The sequence below is a fragment of the Meles meles genome, chromosome 1 (assembly GCF_922984935.1).
Source record: "Meles meles chromosome 1, mMelMel3.1 paternal haplotype, whole genome shotgun sequence".
Taxonomy (NCBI): domain Eukaryota; kingdom Metazoa; phylum Chordata; class Mammalia; order Carnivora; family Mustelidae; genus Meles; species Meles meles.
The window spans coordinates 165,576,565-165,599,229 of NC_060066.1; the positions used below are offsets into that span (position 1 = coordinate 165,576,565).

At 37.4% G+C, this 22,665-nt stretch overlaps 1 protein-coding gene and 1 non-coding gene across 14 annotated transcripts in view; both read left to right on the top strand.

Moving 5' to 3' along the window:
• Window positions 1-22,665, top strand: part of DOCK7 (dedicator of cytokinesis 7) — a 220,722-nt gene that overhangs the window by 34,988 nt on the left and 163,069 nt on the right. For all 13 annotated transcript variants that reach the window (XM_046006342.1, XM_046006260.1, XM_046006266.1 and 10 more), the window contains exons 3-8: window positions 5,198-5,373; window positions 5,570-5,638; window positions 9,894-10,023; window positions 10,125-10,337; window positions 10,693-10,778; window positions 21,845-21,911. In XM_046006342.1, the coding sequence (XP_045862298.1) occupies window positions 5,198-5,373; window positions 5,570-5,638; window positions 9,894-10,023; window positions 10,125-10,337; window positions 10,693-10,778; window positions 21,845-21,911 (741 nt within the window). The remainder of the gene's footprint in view (window positions 1-5,197; window positions 5,374-5,569; window positions 5,639-9,893; window positions 10,024-10,124; window positions 10,338-10,692; window positions 10,779-21,844; window positions 21,912-22,665) is intronic.
• On the top strand, window positions 18,423-18,616 carry LOC123927669. The gene has a single exon (XR_006815508.1). It is a non-coding gene; the product is annotated as a U2 spliceosomal RNA (small nuclear RNA).

Here is a 22,665-nt window from a genome sequence, read left to right on the forward strand (position 1 = left end):
TATTGTTCATTTTCTAAGTGAAGATTTTCCTGTTATCTTTCTGTTGCTAATTTTCAATTTGATTATATTACGGTCAAAGAACAGACTCTGATTTCAGTTCTTTTACAGTTGTTGAGGTTTGTTTTATGGCTGAGGATATGGTCTGTCTTGGTATATGCTTTTTGGGCTTTTGAAAAGTGTGTTTGTTCTGTTGCTATTAGGCAGACTGTCCTATAAATGTCAGTTAAATCCTGTTGGTTGATGGTGCTGTTGAGTTTTACCATATCGTCGTTGATTTTCTGTCCAGTTATCTATCAGTTGTTGAGAGAGAAATTTTGAAGTCTCCAGTTTTAATTGTAGATTATACCTTATTTTTCCTTTTAGTTCTATTAATTTTTCACATAATTATAGCTGTTTAGTACATATACCTTTAAGATTGCTGTTTCTTCAGGGGCACCTGGGTGGCTCAGTGGGTTGAGCCTCTGCCTTCGGCTTGGGTCGTGATCCCAGGGTTCTGGGATCGAGCCCCGCATCAGGCTCTCTGCTCAGCGGGGAGCCTGCTTCCCCCTTTCTCTCTGCCTACTTGTGATTTCTCTCTCTGTCAAATAAATAAATAAATAAATAAATCTTAAGGGGGGGGCAAAAAAGATTCCTGTGTCGTCTTGTTGGATCATAGCTGTTATCATCAGATAGTGTCCCTTTTTATCTAGTACTTTACTTTGCTCTGAGGTCTGATTTAATTTTTTAATTTTTTAAAGATTTTATTTATGTATTTGAGAGAGAGACAGTGAGAGAGAGCATGAAAGGGGGAGAAGGTCAGAGGGAGAAGCAGACTCCTGGTGGAGCTGGGCGCCTGATGGAGGACTCGATCCTGGGACTCCGGGAACATGACCTGAGCTGAAGGCAGTTGCCTAACCAACTGAGCCATCCAGGCCCCCAAGGTCTGATTTTAATATAGCCATGTCAGAATTCTTTTGATTAATATATGTATGGTATATCTTTATCCATTCTTCTATTTTCAACTTCCTTATATTGTCTTATTTGAAGTGAATTTTTTGTACACCATACAGGTGGGTCATACCATTCTGCTGTTCTCTTTTAATTGGTGTATGCAGACATTTACATTTAATATTATTATTATTTTGCAAGGGCCTTAGTCTGCCATTTTATTTTATTTATTTATTTTTTTAATTAATTAATTTGAGAGAGAGAGACAGAGAGAGGGAGAGAGATCATAGAGGGAGAGGGAGAAGTGAACTCATTGCTAAGTAGGGAGCCCGATGTGGGGCTTGATCCCAGGACCCTGAGATCATGGCCTGAGATGAAGGCAGGTGCTTAACTGACTGAACGACCCAGGTGTCCCTGGTTTTTTTTTTTGTTTTTCTGTTTTCTTTTTCCAATTTCCCTCTGAGTTATCTGAACATTTTTTTAGATTTTCATTTTGATTATCTGTAGTCTGATTGAGTGCATTATCTTTGTATAGCCTTTTTAGTGGTTGCGGGTGTTATATTTACATAACTTATCACAAAACTAGTGTTGACATTTTAACAGTTTGTGTGAAGTCTAGAAATCTTACGTACCTTTCCGTCCCTTTACCCTTTATTGTGTTATATATAGACCGCCTCATATGCTATCCCAACAGTAAGAGGAAGAAGTACCTTGTTATTACTGAATGAGTAGATGCCCCCACGTGGTCTCCATTGACACTGTGGAGGTGGGAGGCTCATAGCTCCTAGTAGGTATGAAAATCCTGGTTCCCTACTCTGACTTCTTTGAATCCATGCTTGGGGGGAGTGTTGGATGCCTTGTTACAACTTTGAGAGGGTGAAGTCTAGCTTTCCATTTGGCCTCACTTGTGTAGCTATTGGTGGGTCCACAGTTTTTCATACAGTGTTTGGCTGAAGTAGAGTGGTTATTGTCTAAAACTTTTCTGTTTTGCTGGGGTGCCTGAGTGGCTCGGTCGGTTACACATCTGCCTTTAGCTTGGGTCATGGACCTGGGGTCCTGGGATCGAGCCCTGTGTTGGGCTCCTCGTTCAGTGAGGAGCCTGCTTCTCCCTCTCCCTCTACCACTCCGGCTGCTAGTGCTTGTGTGAGCGTGTGCGCTCTCACTCTCTGTCAAATAAATAATCTTTAGAAAGAAAGAAAGACAGACAGAAAGAAATGAAGGAAGAAAGAAAACTTCTATTTTGCAGTGCTGCCCCTCTCTTGGTCCATTGCCTGGGGAGAATAGGATTTTATTGGGGTTCCCCTCTCCCAACTCACCCCATGCCATGTGTCTTGTTGTTTCTGGTTTGTGAGCTTTTCTAGCTCCAAACATGAAGTATATAAGGCAAAAAGAAATTTTAGCTAACCCACTGTTACACCATTTCTTGAGTCCCGAGGTCCTTGCTGATTTGCCTTTTTCTCTACTTTTTAGAGTCTTCTGATGCTTATTTTATATAGACTGTCCAGGATTTATAGTTGTAATTAGTGGGGAGAATAGGGAAAAATATGTGTATGTACTAGTGACTTTAAACATCGAATGCTTTTTGAATGCTGACTGGCCATTCCTGTGTCTTCCTGTGAAGGCCATTCCTGTGAATGCCTTGTCAACTTTACCCCTGATTTGGGAGGGTGGTTTGTCTTGTTATTATTGAAATATAAGACTTCTTTATATATTATAGACACTAGTCCCTTGTTAAATATGTTTTGTGAATATATCCTCTTACTGTGAATTACCTATTCATTTTAACTATCTTTCGATATGTCAGATTTTTCTCTTATAATTCTGTGTCATATCTAAGAAACCTTTGCCTGTTCCCAAATCATGAAGATGTTTTCCTCTAGCAGTTTTATGGTTTTAGTATATTTATATTTATGTCCATGATCCATCTCAATTTAAATTATGTTGTGATGTAAAGATTGAGATTCATTCCCCCCCAGTATAGATACCAAGTTTTTTCAGTAATTGTGGTTGAAGAATATTCTATTTCCCTATTGAATTGCTTCTTTTCCTGTATTAAGAACAGGGATGCCATCTGGGTGGCATAGTGGGTTAAGCCTCTGTCTTTGGCTCAGGTCATGATCTCAGGGTCCTGGGATCGAGCCCCGCATCGGGCTCTCTGCTCGGCAGGGAGCCCACTTCCCCCTCTCTCTGCCTGCCTCTCTGCCTACTTGTGATTTCTCTCTCTCTGTGTCAGATAAATAAATAAAATCTTAAAAAAAAAAGGAATAGGGATAGTATATGGTGTATAAACTATACATCATGATAGTATATGATGTACTTAAGAGAATAGGTAAGATGGAATGCTTATGAGAGAAAAACCATGAATTACAGAGCCTGATGACCCCTTTTTAAATTTTGCACTGTCATTAGTGGCTATTTCATTTTTAGGAGTTGTTTGAGTTCGTTTTATTTACTTATTTATTTTTATTTTATTTATTTATTTTTAAAAGATTTTATTTATTTTTTTGACAGAGAGAGATCACAAGTAGGCAGAGAGGCAGACAGCAAGAGAGAGAAGCAGGCTCCCCGCTGAGCAAAGAGCCTGATGCGGGGCTTGATCCCAGGACGCCGGGTCATGACCCGAGCCAAAGACAGCAGCCTAACCCACTGAGCCACCCAGACGCCCCTGTTTGAGTTCTTTGAGCACAAATGCCCTTCTTCATAGAACTGATATACTAACTTTCTCTAACTTACAGGGTTTGGGAGAAGTTTGAATGAGAAAGCATATAATGATAATAGCGACTCTCATTTGAGTGTTTATGATTTGCTAGTCACTTTTTACTTTACTTAACTGTCTTTAAAATATTGCTTTACCGGGGCGCCTGGGTGGCTCAGTGGGTTAAAGCCTCTGCCTTTCGGCTCAGGTCATGATCCCAGGGTCCTGGGATCGAGCCCTACATCGGGCTCTCTGCTCCACGGGGAGCCTGCTTCCTCCTCTCTCTCTCTCTGCCTGCCTCTCTGCCTACTTGTGATCTCCGTCTGTCAAATAAATAAATAAAATCTTAAAAAAAAAAATGTTGCTTTACCTGTTGGGGGTTGTTCAGCCCAAAGCATCATAGATTAAAGCACCTTCTATTTTGTAACACATACCTGCGAGTCTCAGTGTTTTTACCTGGTTGAACATCTTGAAAAATTACATGTTCTTATTTTATTTTCATTGGTCCACAACTGCACATTTGTTATATAATTCTTCACAGTTTTGCTTAATATTTTTTTCTCTTATTAGATAAGAAGTAGGGTATCTTATTAAAATGTATAATTTCAACTTGGCTAAGGAATTCTGTGAATATTCTATTATTGCTAATAGATACTTTTAACAGATTCTGTGTATTACTTTCCTGTGGCTGCTGGAACAAATTACCACAAACTGTGTGGCTTAACACAACAGGAATTTATTCTCTCACAGTGCTGGAGTTCAGAATTTAATATCAGTGGGCAGAAGTCAAGGTTTTCATGAGGTTACACTCCCTTCAGAGACTCCCTTCAGAATCAGTTCTTTGCCTCGTCCAGATCTGGTGGCTGCTTGAGGCCATATCAGTTGTGTCTTTAATGCCAGAATCTTCAAATTTCTCTTTGCTGTGTCTTGAAGTGGCTTTCTCCTCTGTGTGCACCAAATTCCCTGTGTCTCCATATGAGGATATATATGATTGTACTTAATCCATAATCCAGGATAATGTCTCCATTTTAGGATCCTTAATCATATCTTCAAATACCCTTTTATTTGTATTTATTTATTTATTTTGCCATATAAGGCCCATGGGTTGGGATGTGGAGATCTTTGGAGGGCAAGACTACTACAGACTGGTTATATGTTTTTACCAGAATAATCAACAGTAACATCAAATAAAAATAAAAGTGCAGCTTATACACTTAGCGGTGACAATTCCAAGGATATAAAAAAGAAAAAAAGAATCCTTCCAATGAGCATTTTGTCACAGTGAAGTATTCTAAAACTGTTAATTATTATTACTGACCTTATGTGAGGGGGGTGGGCAAAGTCTAAGCGAGGAGATTGGTATATTGACCCAAAAGTATAAACAAGTATAAGAAGGTTAACACCCTGTGGTTTCTTTAGTGCATCTGGCTGAATCTCTGCTGACATTTTAGAAATAACTAGGTTAAAAGCATGTATTCTTTAAAAACAGTGAATTTCCTTTGGTTAAAGTTTAAAAATTTTTATATTCGCCTTTCCCTTTCTACCCACCTCTCACACCCACCCTTCTTTATAAAGGTGCCCCTTACTGAAGCGGTGGACCCCGTGGATTTGGAAGAATACCTCATTACTCATCCTTTAGCTGTGGATTCTGGACCTTTAAGGGATTTGATTGAGTTCCCTCCAGATGATATCGAAGTTGTTTATAGTCCTAGGGACTGCAGAACGCTTGTGTCAGCTGTACCTGAAGAAAGGTAAGGTGACATTTACCTATTTTTGGTTTGAGTGTAACTTTGGAAAGGCTACCTCCCTTGATTCTGTTTAGATCCTGTTTCCTGTGGTAGTGTTGTTTGTTGTTTCCTAGTATATGATAAGAACTGAAGCAACCAAATTTACAAACACCGGTGCTTTCCTTACTAAATTACAAATCTGTTTTCTTTTTTAAAATAGTGAAATGGATCCACATGTTCGAGATTGTATAAGAAGTTATACAGAAGACTGGGCAATTGTAATCAGAAAGTAAGTCCTATGTTTATTATAACATTAAGAAATGCTGAGTAAGATCTATAAGTGGATTAAGGTAGATTAGTAATAATTATGAGACCTGAATATTCATTTAAAAAAATAGCTGAAGAAACAAAAGAAGGACCTTTTGTATGTAGATATTTTCTCCTTAGGAGTTCTGTAGTTACTCAGCCTATATCACTTACCTTTCCTTATAAAACAATAGATTTATCAGTAGTATTTCTATGTTATTATGTCATTAATAACTAATAATATATAATTATAATTTATGGTCTAACTTTTGTGAAATCATGGGTAGGTATTGATGAATAATTTGCATTTCTCAAAAACAATCCAGTTTATTAAAACTTAAGTGGCTAAATTAATTTGAGTAGCCAGCTTTCCAGATTAAGCTGTTTGAAAGGTTTCCACTCTATACTAAGTAAGTAAGTATTTATAGGTCATTGACCAGTATATCAAATCAGGTAAATATTTTTAAAAAGTAATGTTTTGTTCTGCCACAAAATATGTTGTTCCTAATGAATGGTATTTGAGATACCAAGTCAGGTTAAGAAAAAAAAAGTACGTTTCCTTTGCTAATTTTAATTTGCATAATGAAGAGTCTTCATACTGAAAATTTTTAGCCTTATTTTTCTAGAAGAAAAATAAATTACTGAAGTAGTAGAGAATTCTGTTATGACATGGTTTTCAGAAATGAAGTTTTCTGTGCTAAATTGTACTAGAAATAGTCTTGTATCCTTTGCTTATTGTTTTGCCTTTATGGCTGCTGTCTTATTTCAGTGGGTTTAATATTGTGCTAAGCATCACTTGGGGATACTGCTGACATGCTTTTTAGTTTTAGTGTGACCTAATAAAAGCACAGTCTGCTACCTTTTATAAAGAAGAGCTGTTTTTATGAACTTACCATTTTGATAAGTATTTCAATAGGTAGATTTTAGACATTACTGAAAAAAACTGTTCCTCTGTCAGATAACTCAGGTTTTTACCTCTATACATGTATGTTGGAAACTTCTAATTAGAAATCTTAGTACAAAGAGATTAGTTGCAAAACATTAATCTCAGAATCATGGAGTCTGCTATTTAACTGTCATGGGGTTACTGACCTTGGTTTAGGCAAGAGGGTAAGGTAGTTAACATTTTTGGGTACTTACTGTGTATCAAGCATTTACTGGGCCATTGACAGTCAATCTCAGTTAAGGTTCCAACAGATAACAAAGCTCAGGCTCAGAGTAGTTAAGTAATGTCTTTGAGGTCTCCCAGCCAGAAAGTGGGATAGTCTGGATTAGAACCTAGGGACATCAGGTTCTAATGCTTCAGTTTTTCCTGTAATATCAGGTATTATTTTATTTATTATCTGCAGTAGTGAATGGCAAAAGGGGCACTTTTGTTGGGCTACAGGTTTTAAAGTATCCCTGAAGGATAGAAGATAGGGTACGATTGGAACGTAAGAGAAAACCAAAGTACAGAATAATCTAAGTACAAGATATATGTAAAAACCTTGATAGGGTTGTAAGCTCAGAAGTAATGAATTCAGGCAGGGGAAGGGGTCCTGGGGTAACTGTTGGACATTTGGTTACTTTGACCCCTGTATCATGTTTGCCCAGGAATGCCTGCAGAAATATCTATGCCTTTTTTTAGAGCAATGATTTTGGGGGCTTGAGCTGATAATATAGTACTCAGGGTGGGCATGCCTTGGAAGAAGAAGGGGCCCCTCAGACCCAGAAGAGTGGATACTGGCAGATTCTGCCTGACAGCATGATTGCCTCTTCTCCAAAACTGCTGGATATGGGCTGAGCAGAATAGATAGTGTTTTTAGGCGGATATGGGGTTATAGATTTTAAAATGAGCACAGAACCCAGAATTGCCCACGACTTGATGAAAACCAGCATGCTTCAAAGAGAATTATCAATCTCCAAGTAACAGAACAATTTAAAGTTGGCAGTAGTTAATAGAACACAGATCAAGACCCATAAGTGTAATTAATATCCTCAAGGAGATGTGAAAGGATGTGGTAGACATATGAAAATCAACTACTTATCTTTAGAAATTAATATTTTTTTCAGTGAAAAAATATTAAAAATTCAGCAGATGGGCTTAATGGCGGAGTAGGCATGACTGAGGAGTGGAATAGTATTCCATAAGACAAAACCACACCATTCGTCTATAATTCAGCACAGAAGGATAAAGGGACAGAAAGTACTTCATTTATTTATTCATTCAGCAAGTACTTGCTTAGAGTCTGGAATGTGCCAGGCACTATGCTAAGCAGTGATGATACAGCAGTCAACAGATCTGTGTCCTTGTGGAGCTTACTTTCTAGTTGGGGATGAGGGCAATGGACAATAAACCAACACAGATAAATACTAGTAGGTGTGGTGGAGGTGACTCTTACCGAGAAAAAAAAAGGTAGGGTGAGGAGGATAGGGAGATCCAAGAAGAGTGGCTCAATTTCCTGCTTTGTAAACTAATCAGAAGAAACCTGAAGGAAGTAAGGGAGTGAGCTGTCTGGATATCTGGGGGAAGATAGTATTAGGCAGAGGTAAGAATAGCACATGCAAAGGCTCCATACTGGAAATGTGCAAGGGAAGAGGTCAGCGTGGCTGGAATAGAATAAATGAGGGACAGAATGCTGAGATACGAGGTCCTAGCAATGGTGTGGTGTGTGGGGTTGGAGGGCTAATCACAGAAAGTCTTACAGCAATCAACTAGAGGTCAGAGTGATAATTTAGAAAGAATATTGATTATGAATCATGTCATTCTCCTCATCTCTTGTGAATTTTATACTGTCAATATTTTAGGACATAAAGGAGATAGAATTGAACACATTTCTAGTTTATAGGAGTGGCTTAGCATGCAATTTTACAAATTAAGGAACTTAAAACATTTCATGAAGGATAAAACCTTTCATGTTATTATATTGAATATCTTTATTTTAGTTCTTCCAGAGAAGAATGCTTTCTTTTATTTTGTGATTACCCTGAGATAAATGAACATCTCGTAGCTGCTATTTTATTATCTTTAGCAACAAGACACAATATGAATCATTCATATCAAGTGTGATTCTTTACTATTTCATAAATTCAGTGGTGGCAGGAACCATATCATCCTCTGCAATCATAATTGTTTTTGCTCCAATTAAAATTTTCCCCCAGGTGGACTATATGAGGTGTGGAACAGTAGTTGCTCTTTTTTTTTTTTTTTTTTAAGATTTTATTTATTTATTTGAGACAGATACAGAGAGAGAGAGAGAGTACATGAGCAGAGCAATAGGGTCAGAAGGAGAGGGAGAAGATGACTCCCCGCTGAGCAGGAATTCCCGATGTGGGGCTCCATCCCAGCACCTCCAAGATCGACCTGAGCCGAAGGTGGATGCTTAATCATCTGAGCCACCCAGGCGCCCTATAATTGCTCTTTGACCTAAATGTCTGTTTAATGCTCTTGGGTATTGGATTTTTAGGAAAGAAGGTTACATTAATTTAAGAATTATTTTAAGTCAAATATATATATTATGTAGCAATATATGTTAACTGATACATGTATACAGTGGTGTAGATCTTGCTGTTTTTTTCTTTTTAAAGTCTGTAGCTGTAGCTTATGTAAGATCTTTTATCCTCGATGACATATAGGAACTTTTTTTTTTGGCTATTTGAAATTTTCAAGGTTCAGTGCTTCATGGGTGCCTGGGTGGCTCAGTCAGTTAAGTAGCTACCTTTAGCTCAGGTCATGGTCCTGGGGTCCTGGGATCAAGTCCTCCATCGGGCTCCCTGCTCAGTGGAGAGCCTGCTTCTCCCTCTGTCTGTTGCTCTGCCTACTTGTACTCTTTTGCTTTCTGTCAGATAAATAAATAAAATCTTAAAAAAAATTCGATGCTTTGTATTTTTTTGCCTTTAAAAAATTTACACTGTCTCATTCTATTCTTTAACCTGGCTCCCCATCCTTTCTTTTAGCTGAAAAAAAGAAAAAATAATCTGGATTAAAAGTACAACTTAAGTTAGATATACATGGTTGTAGAAAGAAGGAGAATACGACTTAATGTCTGGAATCTCCTAATCTGCTCTCTAGTTGGAGTAAAGGAACTTTGAATGGAAATCTTCTTAAACTTCTGGTTCAATGTTGAACACAGTCAAAACTGCTGGAATGTATCCTTATTAATGTAAAGAAATAATACAGAGAACAGTTGGCTTGTTACATAATGATGAAATGAAGTTTCCCAAAACTGACATTTACTTAACTATTTTGTTTTGAATAGGTATCATAAACTGGGAACAGGATTTAATCCTAATACGTTAGATAAACAGAAAGAAAGGCAAAAAGGTTTGCCAAAACAGGTCTTTGAATCTGATGAAGCTCCAGATGGCAACAGCTACCAGGATGAGCAAGTAATGTCTTTATTTTTAAATGACTGAAAGAAATAATTTTAAAGTAATTTATTTTTAAATTTCTTTATTAATATGTTTATATTTAATGTTTTGCATGACAGGATGATCTTAAAAGACGTTCGATGTCAATAGATGATACTCCGAGGGGTAGCTGGGCCTGTAGTATTTTTGACTTGAAAAATTCGCTTCCTGATGCTTTGCTTCCCAATTTACTTGATCGAACTCCCAATGAAGAAATAGACCGTCAGAATGATGACCAGAGGAAATCGAACCGCCACAAGGAACTCTTTGCTCTGCACCCGTCACCAGATGAGGTATAGGTATTTGGATATAAAGAAGCAGATGATTATTAAGATAGGTATTTTAGGAGTACTGCATATAGTATTATAATAATGTAGGGAATAAAACTTAATAGAAACATAGGTATAATTTTAGTAAATGAAATATACTTTTTATTTTAGTGAATATATTTAATGTAATGTAATGTAACTCCTGTGAATTGAGCACATTTAGACTCTAGTGACTTGTTTGAGGGTAAGTTGGTCCTTGTTTTCTGTACTCAGTTGTGAAGATTCAGAGTATTAGATTAATAAAATAGGTTCTTAAAAAATTATCAAGAGTTGAAATGTGGTAAGAATATTCATTTTAATGTTGCTTGTCAATTTGTAGGAAGAGCCAATAGAACGACTTAGTGTTCCTGATGTGCCCAAAGAGCACTTTGGTCAAAGACTTCTTGTAAAATGTTTATCACTCAAGTGAGTATTCATTTTGTTTACTCTATAACTTTTCTTTTTTTTTTTTAATGAGAACTGTTGTGGGTTTTTTTTTTTTTAAGATTTTATTTATTTATTTGACAGAGAGAGATCACAAGTATATAGAGAGGCAGGCAGAGAGAGACAGAGAGAGGGAAGCAGGCTCCTTGCTGAGCAGAGAGCCCGACGCGGGACTTGATCCCAGGACCCCGAGATCATGACCTGAGCCGAAGGCAGTGGCTTAACCCACTGAGCCACCCAGGCGCCCCGATAACTTTTATTTTTCAAATAATATTTTGAGTGTTAGTATAACAAAATCACAATGGAGTTTATGCTTATATTTGTGTCCATTTGAGAAATATTGTTCTATACATAATTTTAAATGCTACTAAGGATTAAAACTGATATATGAAGCTGAGCTTAAGAGCATTTTTGGCTCGCAGGTGGAGAGGACTCTTTGTCACAGCTATATATAATTAGTCTTAAAACTTGAAAAGCATTTCCTGAATATCTTGTGTTTGCCAGATGTTCTACTTGGCTTGGGGACTATAAAGGCAAAGTAGCTTTTCTCTTGATTATACATTTGTTACATAGTAGGCTTTGTGGGTATTTTTTTTTTTTTTTTAAGATTTTGAAGTACATATTTAAAAAAATTTTTTTAAATTAACATATAATGTATTATTAGCCCCAGGGGTACAGGTCTGTGAATCGCCAGGTTTACCCACTTCACAGCACTCACCATAGCACATACCTTTCCCAATGTCCATAATCCAATCACTCTCTTCCTATCCCCTCCCCTCGGCAGCCCTCAGTTTGTTTTGTGAGATTAAGAGTCTCTTATGGTTTGTCTCCCTCCTGATCCCATCTTGTTTCATTTATTCTTTTCCTAACTCCCTGAAGTACATATTTTTTTATGTAAAAAAGTTAAGTGACTTCTGATCTAACATCATCAAAATGATTTATCTTGGATTTATATTGTTTCACAAAGTGCTTTCTCTTATTTTAATTTCTCCTTATTTTAATTCATCCTGTCTTCAATGTAATTGTATAAGGTAGATATTTTATTCATTTTACAAATGAGGAAACCAGGATTTAAAAATATTAACAGAGGTTACCAGGCATGCTCATTGTTTTGCACCCAGTAACGGAAAAGAAACTCTATATGTTCTTTTCATTATATCATGTTAATATTATAGTTAATTGTTAGTTCTGACTTAAGAAAAAGGAAGTTTCAATTCATAGAACTTTCTAAAAGCAGCAATTCATAGGGATAGACCACTTCTACTTCTGGATAACTTGGAGAGTTTTCTTCCTTTGAAAGTCAAGGCATTATATATTTACTTAGATTTATCTAGACACTTGTTAGTGTTTTAGTGCATTGAGTCTTTTGAATATGAGGACAGCTAATATCAGTTCTTATGATCTTTTGTTTTTTTTTAGCAGTTTTATTATGATATAATTTACATATAAAATTCTCCCTTTTAAAAGTCAGTGGTTTACTTATTTGTCTTTGAAAGTTTAATTCTAGTATAGTTAACAAATGGCATTATTACTATTTTTGGGTGTACAATATAGTGATTCAGTAATTGTATGTATTACTCAGTGCTTATCATGGTTAAGTGTACTCGTAATCCCGTTCACCTATTTCACCCATCTGCCAACCCACCTCCTCTCTGGTAACTATCAGTTTGTTCTCTACAGTTAGGTCTGTTTTTTGGTTTATCTCTTTTTTTGTTGTTCATTTGTTTTGTTTTTTAAATGCCACACATCATCGAAATCATTTGGTTTTTGTCTTTTACTGATTGAGTTATTTCACTTAGCATTATATTCTCTCTCTTCCTTTCTTCTCTTGCTCAGTTCTTTTTTTGGGTAAATATTTATTTATTTGAGAGAGAGAGCATGCACAAGTGGGGGCAGGGTTAGAGAGAGAGAGAGCGAGAATCTCATGGGCTGAGTTTGGAGCCCAACATGGGGCTCGATCTCATGACCTGAAGGTCATGGCAGGAGCCGAAATTATGAGTTGATTGCATAACCAACCGAGCCACCCAGACTCCCCTCTTGATCACTTCTCTCATGATTTTCTGGCTTTCTTTAGTGATATACTTAGATTCCTTTCTCTTTACTTTTTGTATATCTATTACTGGTTTTTAATTTGTGGTTACAGTTAAGTTTGTATGTAACATCTTATGCATAAGCAGTCCATATTAAGTTGATGGTTGCTTAAGTTTGAACCCATTCTTTTCTCCCCTGCCTTTTGCTCCCACGTTTTAGGTATATGGTGTTATATTTTACATCCTTTTATTTTGTGAGTCTCTTGACTGATTTTTATAGGTACTTGATTTTAGTGCTTTTGTGCTTCCTACTTTTCTTACTCCTGCTTATGGTCTTTCCTTTCCATTCAAAGAATCACCTTTAACATTTCTTGTAGGGCTAGTTTAGTGGCGATGAATTCTTGTAACTTTTAGTTGTTTGGGAACATCTTTATTCTCATTCTATTCTGAATGATGGCCTTGCTGGATAAAATATTTTTGGGTGCAGGTTTTTTTTTTCTTTTAGCACTTTGAATATATCACTTTGAATATAGCCTGAAAAGTTTCTGCTAAAAAATCAGCCGGTATCCTTATGTGGTTTTCCTTGTATGTAACTGTTTTCTTTTTTCTTGCTGCTTTTAAAAATTCTCTGTCACTACCTTTTCCATTTTAATTACTGTATGTCTAGGTGTGGACCTCCTGGGTTGATTTTCTTGGGGTCTCTCTGTGCCTGCTCAGTTTAGATTTCTGTTTTCTTCCCCAGATTTGGGAAGGTTTCAGCTATTATTTCTTTAAATAAATTTTCTGCTCTCTTTCCTCTCTCTTCTTCTGGGGTCTCTATGATGCAAATGTTATTATGCTTGATGGCCTTATTGAATTCTGTAAATCTTTTTTCATTTTTTATTTATTTATTTTTCCTTTCTTTTATTCAGCTTGATTGCTTTCCATTACTCTGTCCTCCAGGTCATTGATCCCTTTTTCTGCTTCTTCTAGTCCACTCTTTATCCCATCTAGTGTATTTAATTTCAGTTACTGAGTTCTTCATCTTTGGTTCTTTTTTATATTTTCTGTCTCTTTGTTGAGTGTCTCAGTGAGGTCCTCCCCTCTTTTCTCGAGTCCATCTTTATGACCATTACTTTAAATTCTCTACTGGGCATATTTCTTACATTAGTTTTGTTCAGTTCTCTTGCTGTGATTTTTGTCCTCTTTTTTTTTTTTTTTTTCCCAGTTGGGACATATTCCTCTTTCTCCTTATTTTGTCTAACTCTCTGTGTCTGTCTTTGTGTTGGGAAAGTCAGCCAAATCTCCTGCTCTTGAAATTAGTGGTGTTATGAAGAATGGGTTCTATAGTACCGTGCAGTGCACTGTCCCCTCTTCACCAGAATCCAGTAATTCAGGGGATCTCGAAGTGTGATGCAGTTCACAGTTCAGTTATTTATAATGGCTCTTTTTGCCTGTTGTGGGCGGTTTTGGTCCCTGTGTTGTTAGTGTCTGTCTGGGGCTGCCTTGGGCTTAAGCTGAGTAAGACCAGGCATTTGCCAGGGATGTAGTGGCACTTTCCCTGTGTTGTCTCCCGAGAAGCTTTTGTTGCTAGATGAGGCCTGCAGTCAGACCAGCTGTCTACTCCCAGCCCCACTGCTGGGGCCACAGGGGAATTGGTGTGTGTGATTACCTCTCCCTTTCCCCAGTGTAGGGTTTACTTTGGAGGAGTTGTGGCCCCTGTTGGGGCTCTTTGCACACTACCAGGCTTGTGGCATTGCTTTGGATGGGTTCTGGCCAAGAGCATATTGTAGGGGGCAGGTCTGCCAGAGAATGAAGAGGCATGTTGCCCCGTTAGCAACTTAGGTGGAGAGTTGGCACTGTGCTGGTTTCTGCCGGTATCTAGGCTGGAGGGTGGGAGAGGGAAATGGTACTCACCAGCTTCTTTGTTCCTGGAGAGGTCTTCCAGTGATGCCTGTACCTCCCTCAGATGCTCCAAGATTTATAAACAAATCTCCCTCTTGTATACACCAGAAATTTTTCTTTTCCTTTTTTTTAAAGGTTATTTTTAAAGATTTTATTTATTTGAGAGAGAGAGCATGAGTGGGAGGGAGGGGCAGAGGGAGAGGGAGACGCAGACTCCCTGCTTGATCCTAGAATGCTGGAATTGTGACTTGAGCCAAAGGCAGATGCTTAACTGACTGAGCCACCCCAAGCACCCCACACACCAGAAATTTTTCAAGTTGCTACATTTATGTTGTAAAATCTGAGGGGTTGGGGTGCCTGGGTAGAGCAGTCAGTTAAGCAACTGACTCTTGGTTTCAGCTTAGGTTGTGATCCCAGGGTCTTGGGATAGAGCCCTGAGTGAGGCTGTGTTCTCAGGGTGGAATCTGCTTAAGTTTTTCTCTCACTTTCCCTCTGCCCCCGTCTCCCCATCGCCCGCCCTCCGGCCCCTGCACATGCATGCATGCATGCTCTCTCTCTCTCTCAAATAAATAAATAAGTCTAAGTCTTTAAAAAAAAAATCTGGGGGACTCTTTGTTGTGTTGTCTCATTAAGAGCAGGGACTCAGTTTCCTTTCACCTTCCTGGCCATCCCAAAGCCTAGCTGCTGATTTTTAAAGTTCCAGGTGTTAAGCTCCACAGATGGTAAGAACTGGTAAAATTTGGCCCCTCTGATTTTCAAAGCCAAATGTTACAGGGATTTATCTTACGCCTGTGGGTTTCTTGTGCCTGAGGTGCCTGTTTTGATGGTCTTGTTTTTTCCCTCCTTCCCGCACCTGTTGTTTTCCTCCCTCCTGTAGGTCCATTTAGCTCCTGACCTCGTCTCTGCCCTTCCTGCTTTCTTTTGTGTGGCCTCTTCTCTCCAAGTAGCTGTGGAGAGTCTGTTCTACCATTTTTTGGGTTGTTTTCTGGTTTATTTACACTTACGTGAGTGTTATCTAGTTGTATCTATGGGAAGAGGTGAAGTTTAGGGTCTTTCTACTCTGCCACCATCTCTAGAAAGCTGAAGTCAGTGGTTTTTAGTATATTCAGAGTTGTACAACCATTACTGTGACTAATTCTGGAATCACCCGAGAGAGAAACTCCATACCTGTATTTATCTGCTTAGACTGCCATAACAAAATACCTTAGATTGGGTGGCTTAAACGACAGAAATTTATTTCCTTACAGTTCTGAAGACTCTTAAGTTGAGGTTCAAGGTGTTGGTAGGATTGGTTTCTGATGAGGCCTCTCTTCCTGGCTTGCAGATGGCTATCTTCTTCTTGTACCCTCACTTAGCCTTTTCTTTGTTCCTGAATTGTGAGAGTGTCTCTGGGGTCTCTTTCTCTTTTTATAGAGACACTAGTCTTTTTTGGCTTAGGGTCTCAGCCTTATGGTCTCATTTAACCTTAGTTATCTACTTATAGGCTCTATCTCCAAATGTAGTCGCGTTGGGGATTAGGGCTGCAACATAGGTGACACAGTTCTGTTCATTAAAGTACCCTTAGTGGTCACTTCTATTCTCTCAGCCCCCGACAACCACTAATTTGCTTTAGGTTTCTTTAAGTTTACCTATTCTGTAAAATTAATGAAATGGAATTATATAATGTGTCTGGCTTTGTTTACAAAGCATGTTTTCAAGGTTTATGTTGTAGCATATATCAATACTTCATTCTTTTATATAGCTAATAATATTATACTATGAACACAGAACATTTTGTTTACCCATTTATCACTTGATGAGCATGCGTTGCTTCCACTTTTTAAAAAATAACAGCCTTATTGAAATATAATCATACATTGCAGTTCACTCAAAGTATACCCAATGTAGTTCACCAGTGGATTCACCCTGTTCGCTCAATGTTCAATTTAGTGGGTTTTAGTATATTCACAGATTTGTGCAATGTGAACACAATCAATTTTAGAACATTTTCATCATCCCCAAAAGAAATCCCATATCCATTACTTTTCACTTTTTCCCTCAGTTCTTCCAGCCCTCAGCAGCCACTGATCTGTCTTTTGTTTATATACATTTGTTTATTTTAATTATTTCCCAATAATGGAATAATACAATATGTGGTATTTTTTTGGTCTGGTTTCTTTCACTTAGTGTAATGTTTTCAGGGTATATGTATGTTATAGCATGTATCAGTACTTGATTTCTTTTTATGGCTGAGTGATATTTCATTGGATGGATACACAATATTTTGTTTATCCATTCATCAGTTGATGACCATTTGGGTTGTTTCCACTTTTCAGCCGTTATGAATCATATTGCTAAGACATTTATATACAAGCTTATGTTTTCATTTCTCTTGGGTATATACCTGTGATTAGAATTGTGGTTGATTTGATAACTCCATGTTTAAATTTTGTAGGAATTGCCAGGCTGTTTTCCAAAGCAGCTGTACAATTTTACATTCCCCCTTAGCATGTATGGGGCTTCTAACTAGTCTACATTCTTGCCAACACTTTTTATTATCTATTCTTTTGATGAGAGTGGATGTGAGGCATCTCATTGTGGTTTTATACTTATGATCTTACTGACTAATAAAGTTTTAGGTTTATTATTATTATTTCTCCCTTAAAGGAATAAAATATAGAATGGGTTTTCACATCATTTTGTGATCTTTAGTTTTAGTTTGGTCAGCTCTTGCTAAAAGTCCTGAACCAAGAATTATATATATGTGATTTCTCTATCATAAGAAAAATCCAGGTTTAAGGTAAGAAGAACTTAGTCACATTATGATTTGAGAAGGGGTCAGAAATAATAGTTTTATTTTAGTCATCAATTACAGAAACTGATACATTTTTGAAAATAAATTTTCTTTTATTTGTTTTCTAAGAATAACCTTCCTTTATCCTGTATGAGAAAATTGTTTTTAATATTAAGACTGTGAGTCAGCAATAAAGTAATCTAGACATTCAGGATAAAAAACATTTTAAAACTAAGCTGTTATAAAACTAAGAATTTCTTGGGAGCCTAGTAATGGTAGGAAATCTTTCCATAGGGGTAAACATTCTGTAGCGAATTTTTACATTGGGGCTGTTGTCCAACCCTGTTTTTTTTGTTTTTGTTTTTTAAAAAGATTTTATTTACTTATCTGACAGAGAGAGGGATCACAAGTAGGCAGAGAGGCAGACAGAGAAAGAGGGGGAAGCAGGCTCCCTGCTGAGCAGAGAGCCCAATGTGGGGCTTGATCCCAGGACCCTGAGATCACGACCTGAGCTGAAGGCAGAAGCTTAACACACTGAGCCACCCAGGCGCACCATGTCCAACCCTGTTTTAATGGACTTTACGAGAGAAAGAGTTTGCCCTCAAACAGGGTAGAAACAGAGTCTTGTATAAGTACCTAACACCAGATTCCATAGGAGTAATATTGTAGGTGGTAGAGATATTTATCTGTTATGACTTTGGCTGTAGCAGGGAGAAACTTAGATATGAAACAGGAAAAAACCCCCAAAACAGTGACTCCTCTTGAGTTCATAACCATAAGCTCATGTACCATCTGTGTGGTTCAAAAAACTTCAAGGCAAAAAACTCCAAGGCAACAATGTAGTCCAGATTTGTGGTGCCATTATTATTGGACAACATTGACTATAAGTCATAATAGAGTTATACATGTTGATAAAATGTTCAAAACTGTATTATGAAAATTGTGTGGAAGCAAATGTGTTAAAATACACCCCACTAAAATCTGTTCTTATCAGTTTAATATGTGATGTATTCTGTAGCCAAGGATGATATAGTAAATGGATTTTTGGAACTAGGAGGTAGAATAGGCGCTTGCTCCCTCCACTCCACGCATCGACCTAGTACTGGAGTGCTTCCAGGAACACTTCACCCTCTCGGGGAATTAAAAAAAAATACACCCCACTTAAAAAAAAAAACCCTAAAAGGAATAAGCCAATATTTTACTAGTTGTGTGTTTTGATAGGCCTCTGAGTGATTAAAGATTGCCTGTTTTTGGATGCTTCAGAATTTTCAACATTTCAAATAAATGAGCACTTACAGTGAAAACAACAGCAGCCTTTTTGCAGCTTAGTAGCCACTGAGCATCTAATGCTCAAATAGTATTTCTTCTTTTTCTTTTTTTATTTTTAAAAAAGATTTTATTTATTTATTTGAGAGGGAAAGAGAGAGAGTGAGCACAAGTGCACAAGAGTGGGGAGAGGGAGAAGCAGACTCCCCACTGAGCAGGGAGCCCAATGCAGGGGCTCTATTCCAGGACACTGGGATCATGACCTGAGCCGAAAGCAGATGCCCAACTGACTGAGCCACCCAGGAATCCCTCAAATGGTATTTCTTGACAAACTCAAGCATACGTATGTTTGATTGCATGGGAGTAATACAATATGCTTTTTTTGAATTTTCTGACTCAGATTATGTACTGAACCTATGAGGAATATACATTGAAAAAGAGAAAAGATAAAAAAGAAGAAAACCACCACCATGGAATTCCCTTTGTATAATGGAAGAGCCTTTGAAACTTAAAAAAAAAAAAAAAAAAAAAGAATCAAATTATGTACCTCATTCAAAAAATTCTTGTCATGCGTTAGGAGGAGCCTCTCTTATGTGAAACGCTGTTTTTTCCCCTCAGGATTTCCATCCTTTGTTCATCATACTAACAATATGGATCTCTAAATATTGTCCAAGAATATCATAGAGAAAGTTATTATACATGAATTTTATGGTGCTAAATTACAAAATAGGATATTTCCTGAATAAGCAATAACCATTTCTTTTACCTTTGATCCATTCTTGCTTATTTTTATGTGAATATAGAATTTATATGAACATGCAAAGGGCCAAAAGGAAACAGGGCAGTTTTGAAGCACTTTATGAAATCAAACTAGGTATTAAGACTTAATACGAAGCTACATAATTAAGAAGTATAGCATGGACACATAACTACATAATTAGATAAACCAGCCAATGGACTAGAGCCAGAAAAAGACCCATATGTTTATGGATTTTTGATTTACTATTAAAGTGGTGTGACAGTAGTCCCCCTCTTATCCATGGATTCAGTTACCAGTGGTCAGGTGCTGTCCAGAAGCAGATGGTGATTCTTCTGAGGTATGGTGGAAAAGGAGGATGAGTGTAGTACAATAAGACATTTTGAGAGAGAGAGACCACATTCACATATATTTTATTACAGTATGTTGCAATAGTTATTTTGTTATTAGTTATTGTTGTTAATCTTTTACTGTGCCTAAGGTATAAACTAAACCTTAAAACAGATTATGTATGTATTGGAAAAAACATAGCATCTGTAGGTCTCAGTACTATCCACAAGGTTTCAGGCGCCCTTGGGAGTCTTGGAACACTTTTTGCACATAAGGGAAAACAACTGTAAGACAGTGGAGAAGGTTATCTTTTTAATAAATTGGCAGGACCGTCGGATATCTGTTTCTGTTTCTCTTTCTCTGTCATACAGAAGGAGAAGAAGATATTTTCAATACATTCATTTGACAAAGTGTCCATATACAGAATTCATAAAGAAGTATAAATTGATGAGGAAAATGTCAAATAAGAAATAGAAAAATGGTGCAAAAGAGGATACCTTTATGGTCATAACTATATGAAGAGATGCATATTAAAAGTCCACCCAGTGTGGTACCATGTACCCACTGGAGTCAAAGTTTGAGCGAGTGACACTAACAGGTGTTACAAAGGTTGCAGAGTAGGCTTTGTAGAGGTTGAGCTGTGTAGACAGTATCACCAAAATCCCTATTCTTTTGGCTTCTGGGTGTTCAGTCCTGCTAAAAGAGGCATCAGCAGGAAGTCAGAGGGTGGAAGAGCGTGAAATCAGGGGTATTTATTTCTTTTACTCATTCCTTGCTAGGTTATATCGATTGGTTGTCTCTTTCTCAAAAAGCCACTGTTTCTGTGAAAGGCCCTTATGTATCTTTTCTTTCTAAGTTTGGCTTCCACTTCCAAGGTCTCCTTGAGGGCAAGGATTGGTAATGACTCCCTGTTATTGTTATCCCCAGAGAATTGTATGTTCTGTAGTTGTTTTTCCTAAATCTTGTCCAAATCTTTGTGAATCACCTTTCATTAAATTCTTAACCCAATGCAAATATGTTATCTCCAGGAAGGAGATAACTTTTTTCTTTCTTTTTTCTTTTCTTTTTCTTTCTCTTTTTTTTTTTGGAGAGAAAGAGAGAATAAGCACACAGAGCAGTAGGCAGATGGAGTGGGAGAAGCAGGCTCCTTGCAGAGAACCCATGTGGGACTCCATCCCAGGATTCTGGAATCATGACCTGAGTCAAAGGCAGATGCCTAACCAACTGAGCCACCCAGGTGGCCCAGGACTTTGATAATACTTTTAGGATTAAAAAAAATGAGCTGTGTAGAACATGGTTTTTATAACCTTGACACTATTGACTTTTTTGTCTAGCTAATTCTTTGTTGTCAGGGCTCTCCTGTACAGTGCTGTTTAGCTGCAGCCTTGGCCTCTACTCACTAAATACCAGTAATGCTCCTGCAGTGATGATAATTTAAAATGTCTCCAGACATTGCCAGATATCCCTTCGGGGGCAAAACTGTCCTTTGTTAAGAATCACTGCTCAAGGGGTGCCTGGGTGGCTCAGTGGGTTAAAGCCTCTGCCTTTGGCTCAGGTCATGATCTCACGGTCTTGGGATTGAGCCCTACATCAGGCTCTCTGCTCGGCAGAAAGCCTGCTTCCTCCTCTCTCTCTCTCTCTCTCTGCCTGCCTCTCTGCCTACTTGTGATCTCTCTCTGTCAAATAAATAAATAAAATCTTCAAAAAAATTCATTCACCAAGTGCATTTATACATAGACAAAAATCTAGATGGATAGGCCCTGAAACTGTTTATTTTGGTTCTTGCCATGTGATAGAATTTTGTATGCTCCTGTTTTTGTCTGAAATTTTTTTACTTGTTTTCTTATATATTTTTTTTTTTACATTGAATATATGGGATTACCCTAGAGGAGGTAATTGTTGATTTAGACCGATAGATACACATGGAAAAGTGTTTCAGAAAGAAGGGGTAGCATAGATGTTATAGCGCAGATGAAGAAAGGTTAAACTCCTTTTTTTTTTCTTAAAGGTTTGAAATTGAAATTGAACCCATTTTTGCAAGTTTGGCCTTATATGATGTCAAGGAAAAGAAAAAGGTAAGGTATATTGTTTGAATATAGTCTTTTATCACAATTCTAGGTTTCAGAAACTTGTTTTTAATTTGTTTTGTAAGGTAACTTAAAATTTTTTTTGAGAATTGTAAAACATATCTTTTAAGAAGAAAATAGAAATTTAATTTATTGAGACTTGTTAAATATTTTCTTAGTATAAAATAATTTAGTTGATTCCTAGTTTTTATTTAAAGGAGAGAGTTTCAAAAAGAGGTAGCAGAAGCAGCTTTCTTTTAGTTTAAGAAAAATTTAACATAAGAAAAGCATTTTAGGCAACAATGTATAAGGGATTAGAATCATTAGGAACTTTGGTTGATGCAATTTTAAAATTCACTCTGACTAAAAGATCAGTTACGTGTGCTTGAAATATTTTGTCTTATATACTGCTTTAGTTTTACCATCATATCTTTATTACTTTTAGGAGTTTTTCCAGGGGGCTATCTCATACAGCCTTTCTTTTTTTTTAAGATTTCATTTATTTGAGAGAGAAAGTGGGAGAGCGAGTGAGCAGAGGGGAGAGACAGGCTCCAGGCTGAACAGGGAGCCCAATGTGGGGCTCACTGCTAGGATCCTGAGATCATGACCTGAGCCTAAGGCAGATGCTTAACTGACTGAGCACCCAGGCACCCCTCATACTGCATTTATTAACTTATATTCTAAGGCTCCTTAATGTGTAGTAGCAACTAAGTACTTTCAATGACCTCTGCTGTCAATATATTAGAAATTTCTGCAGTGGAAT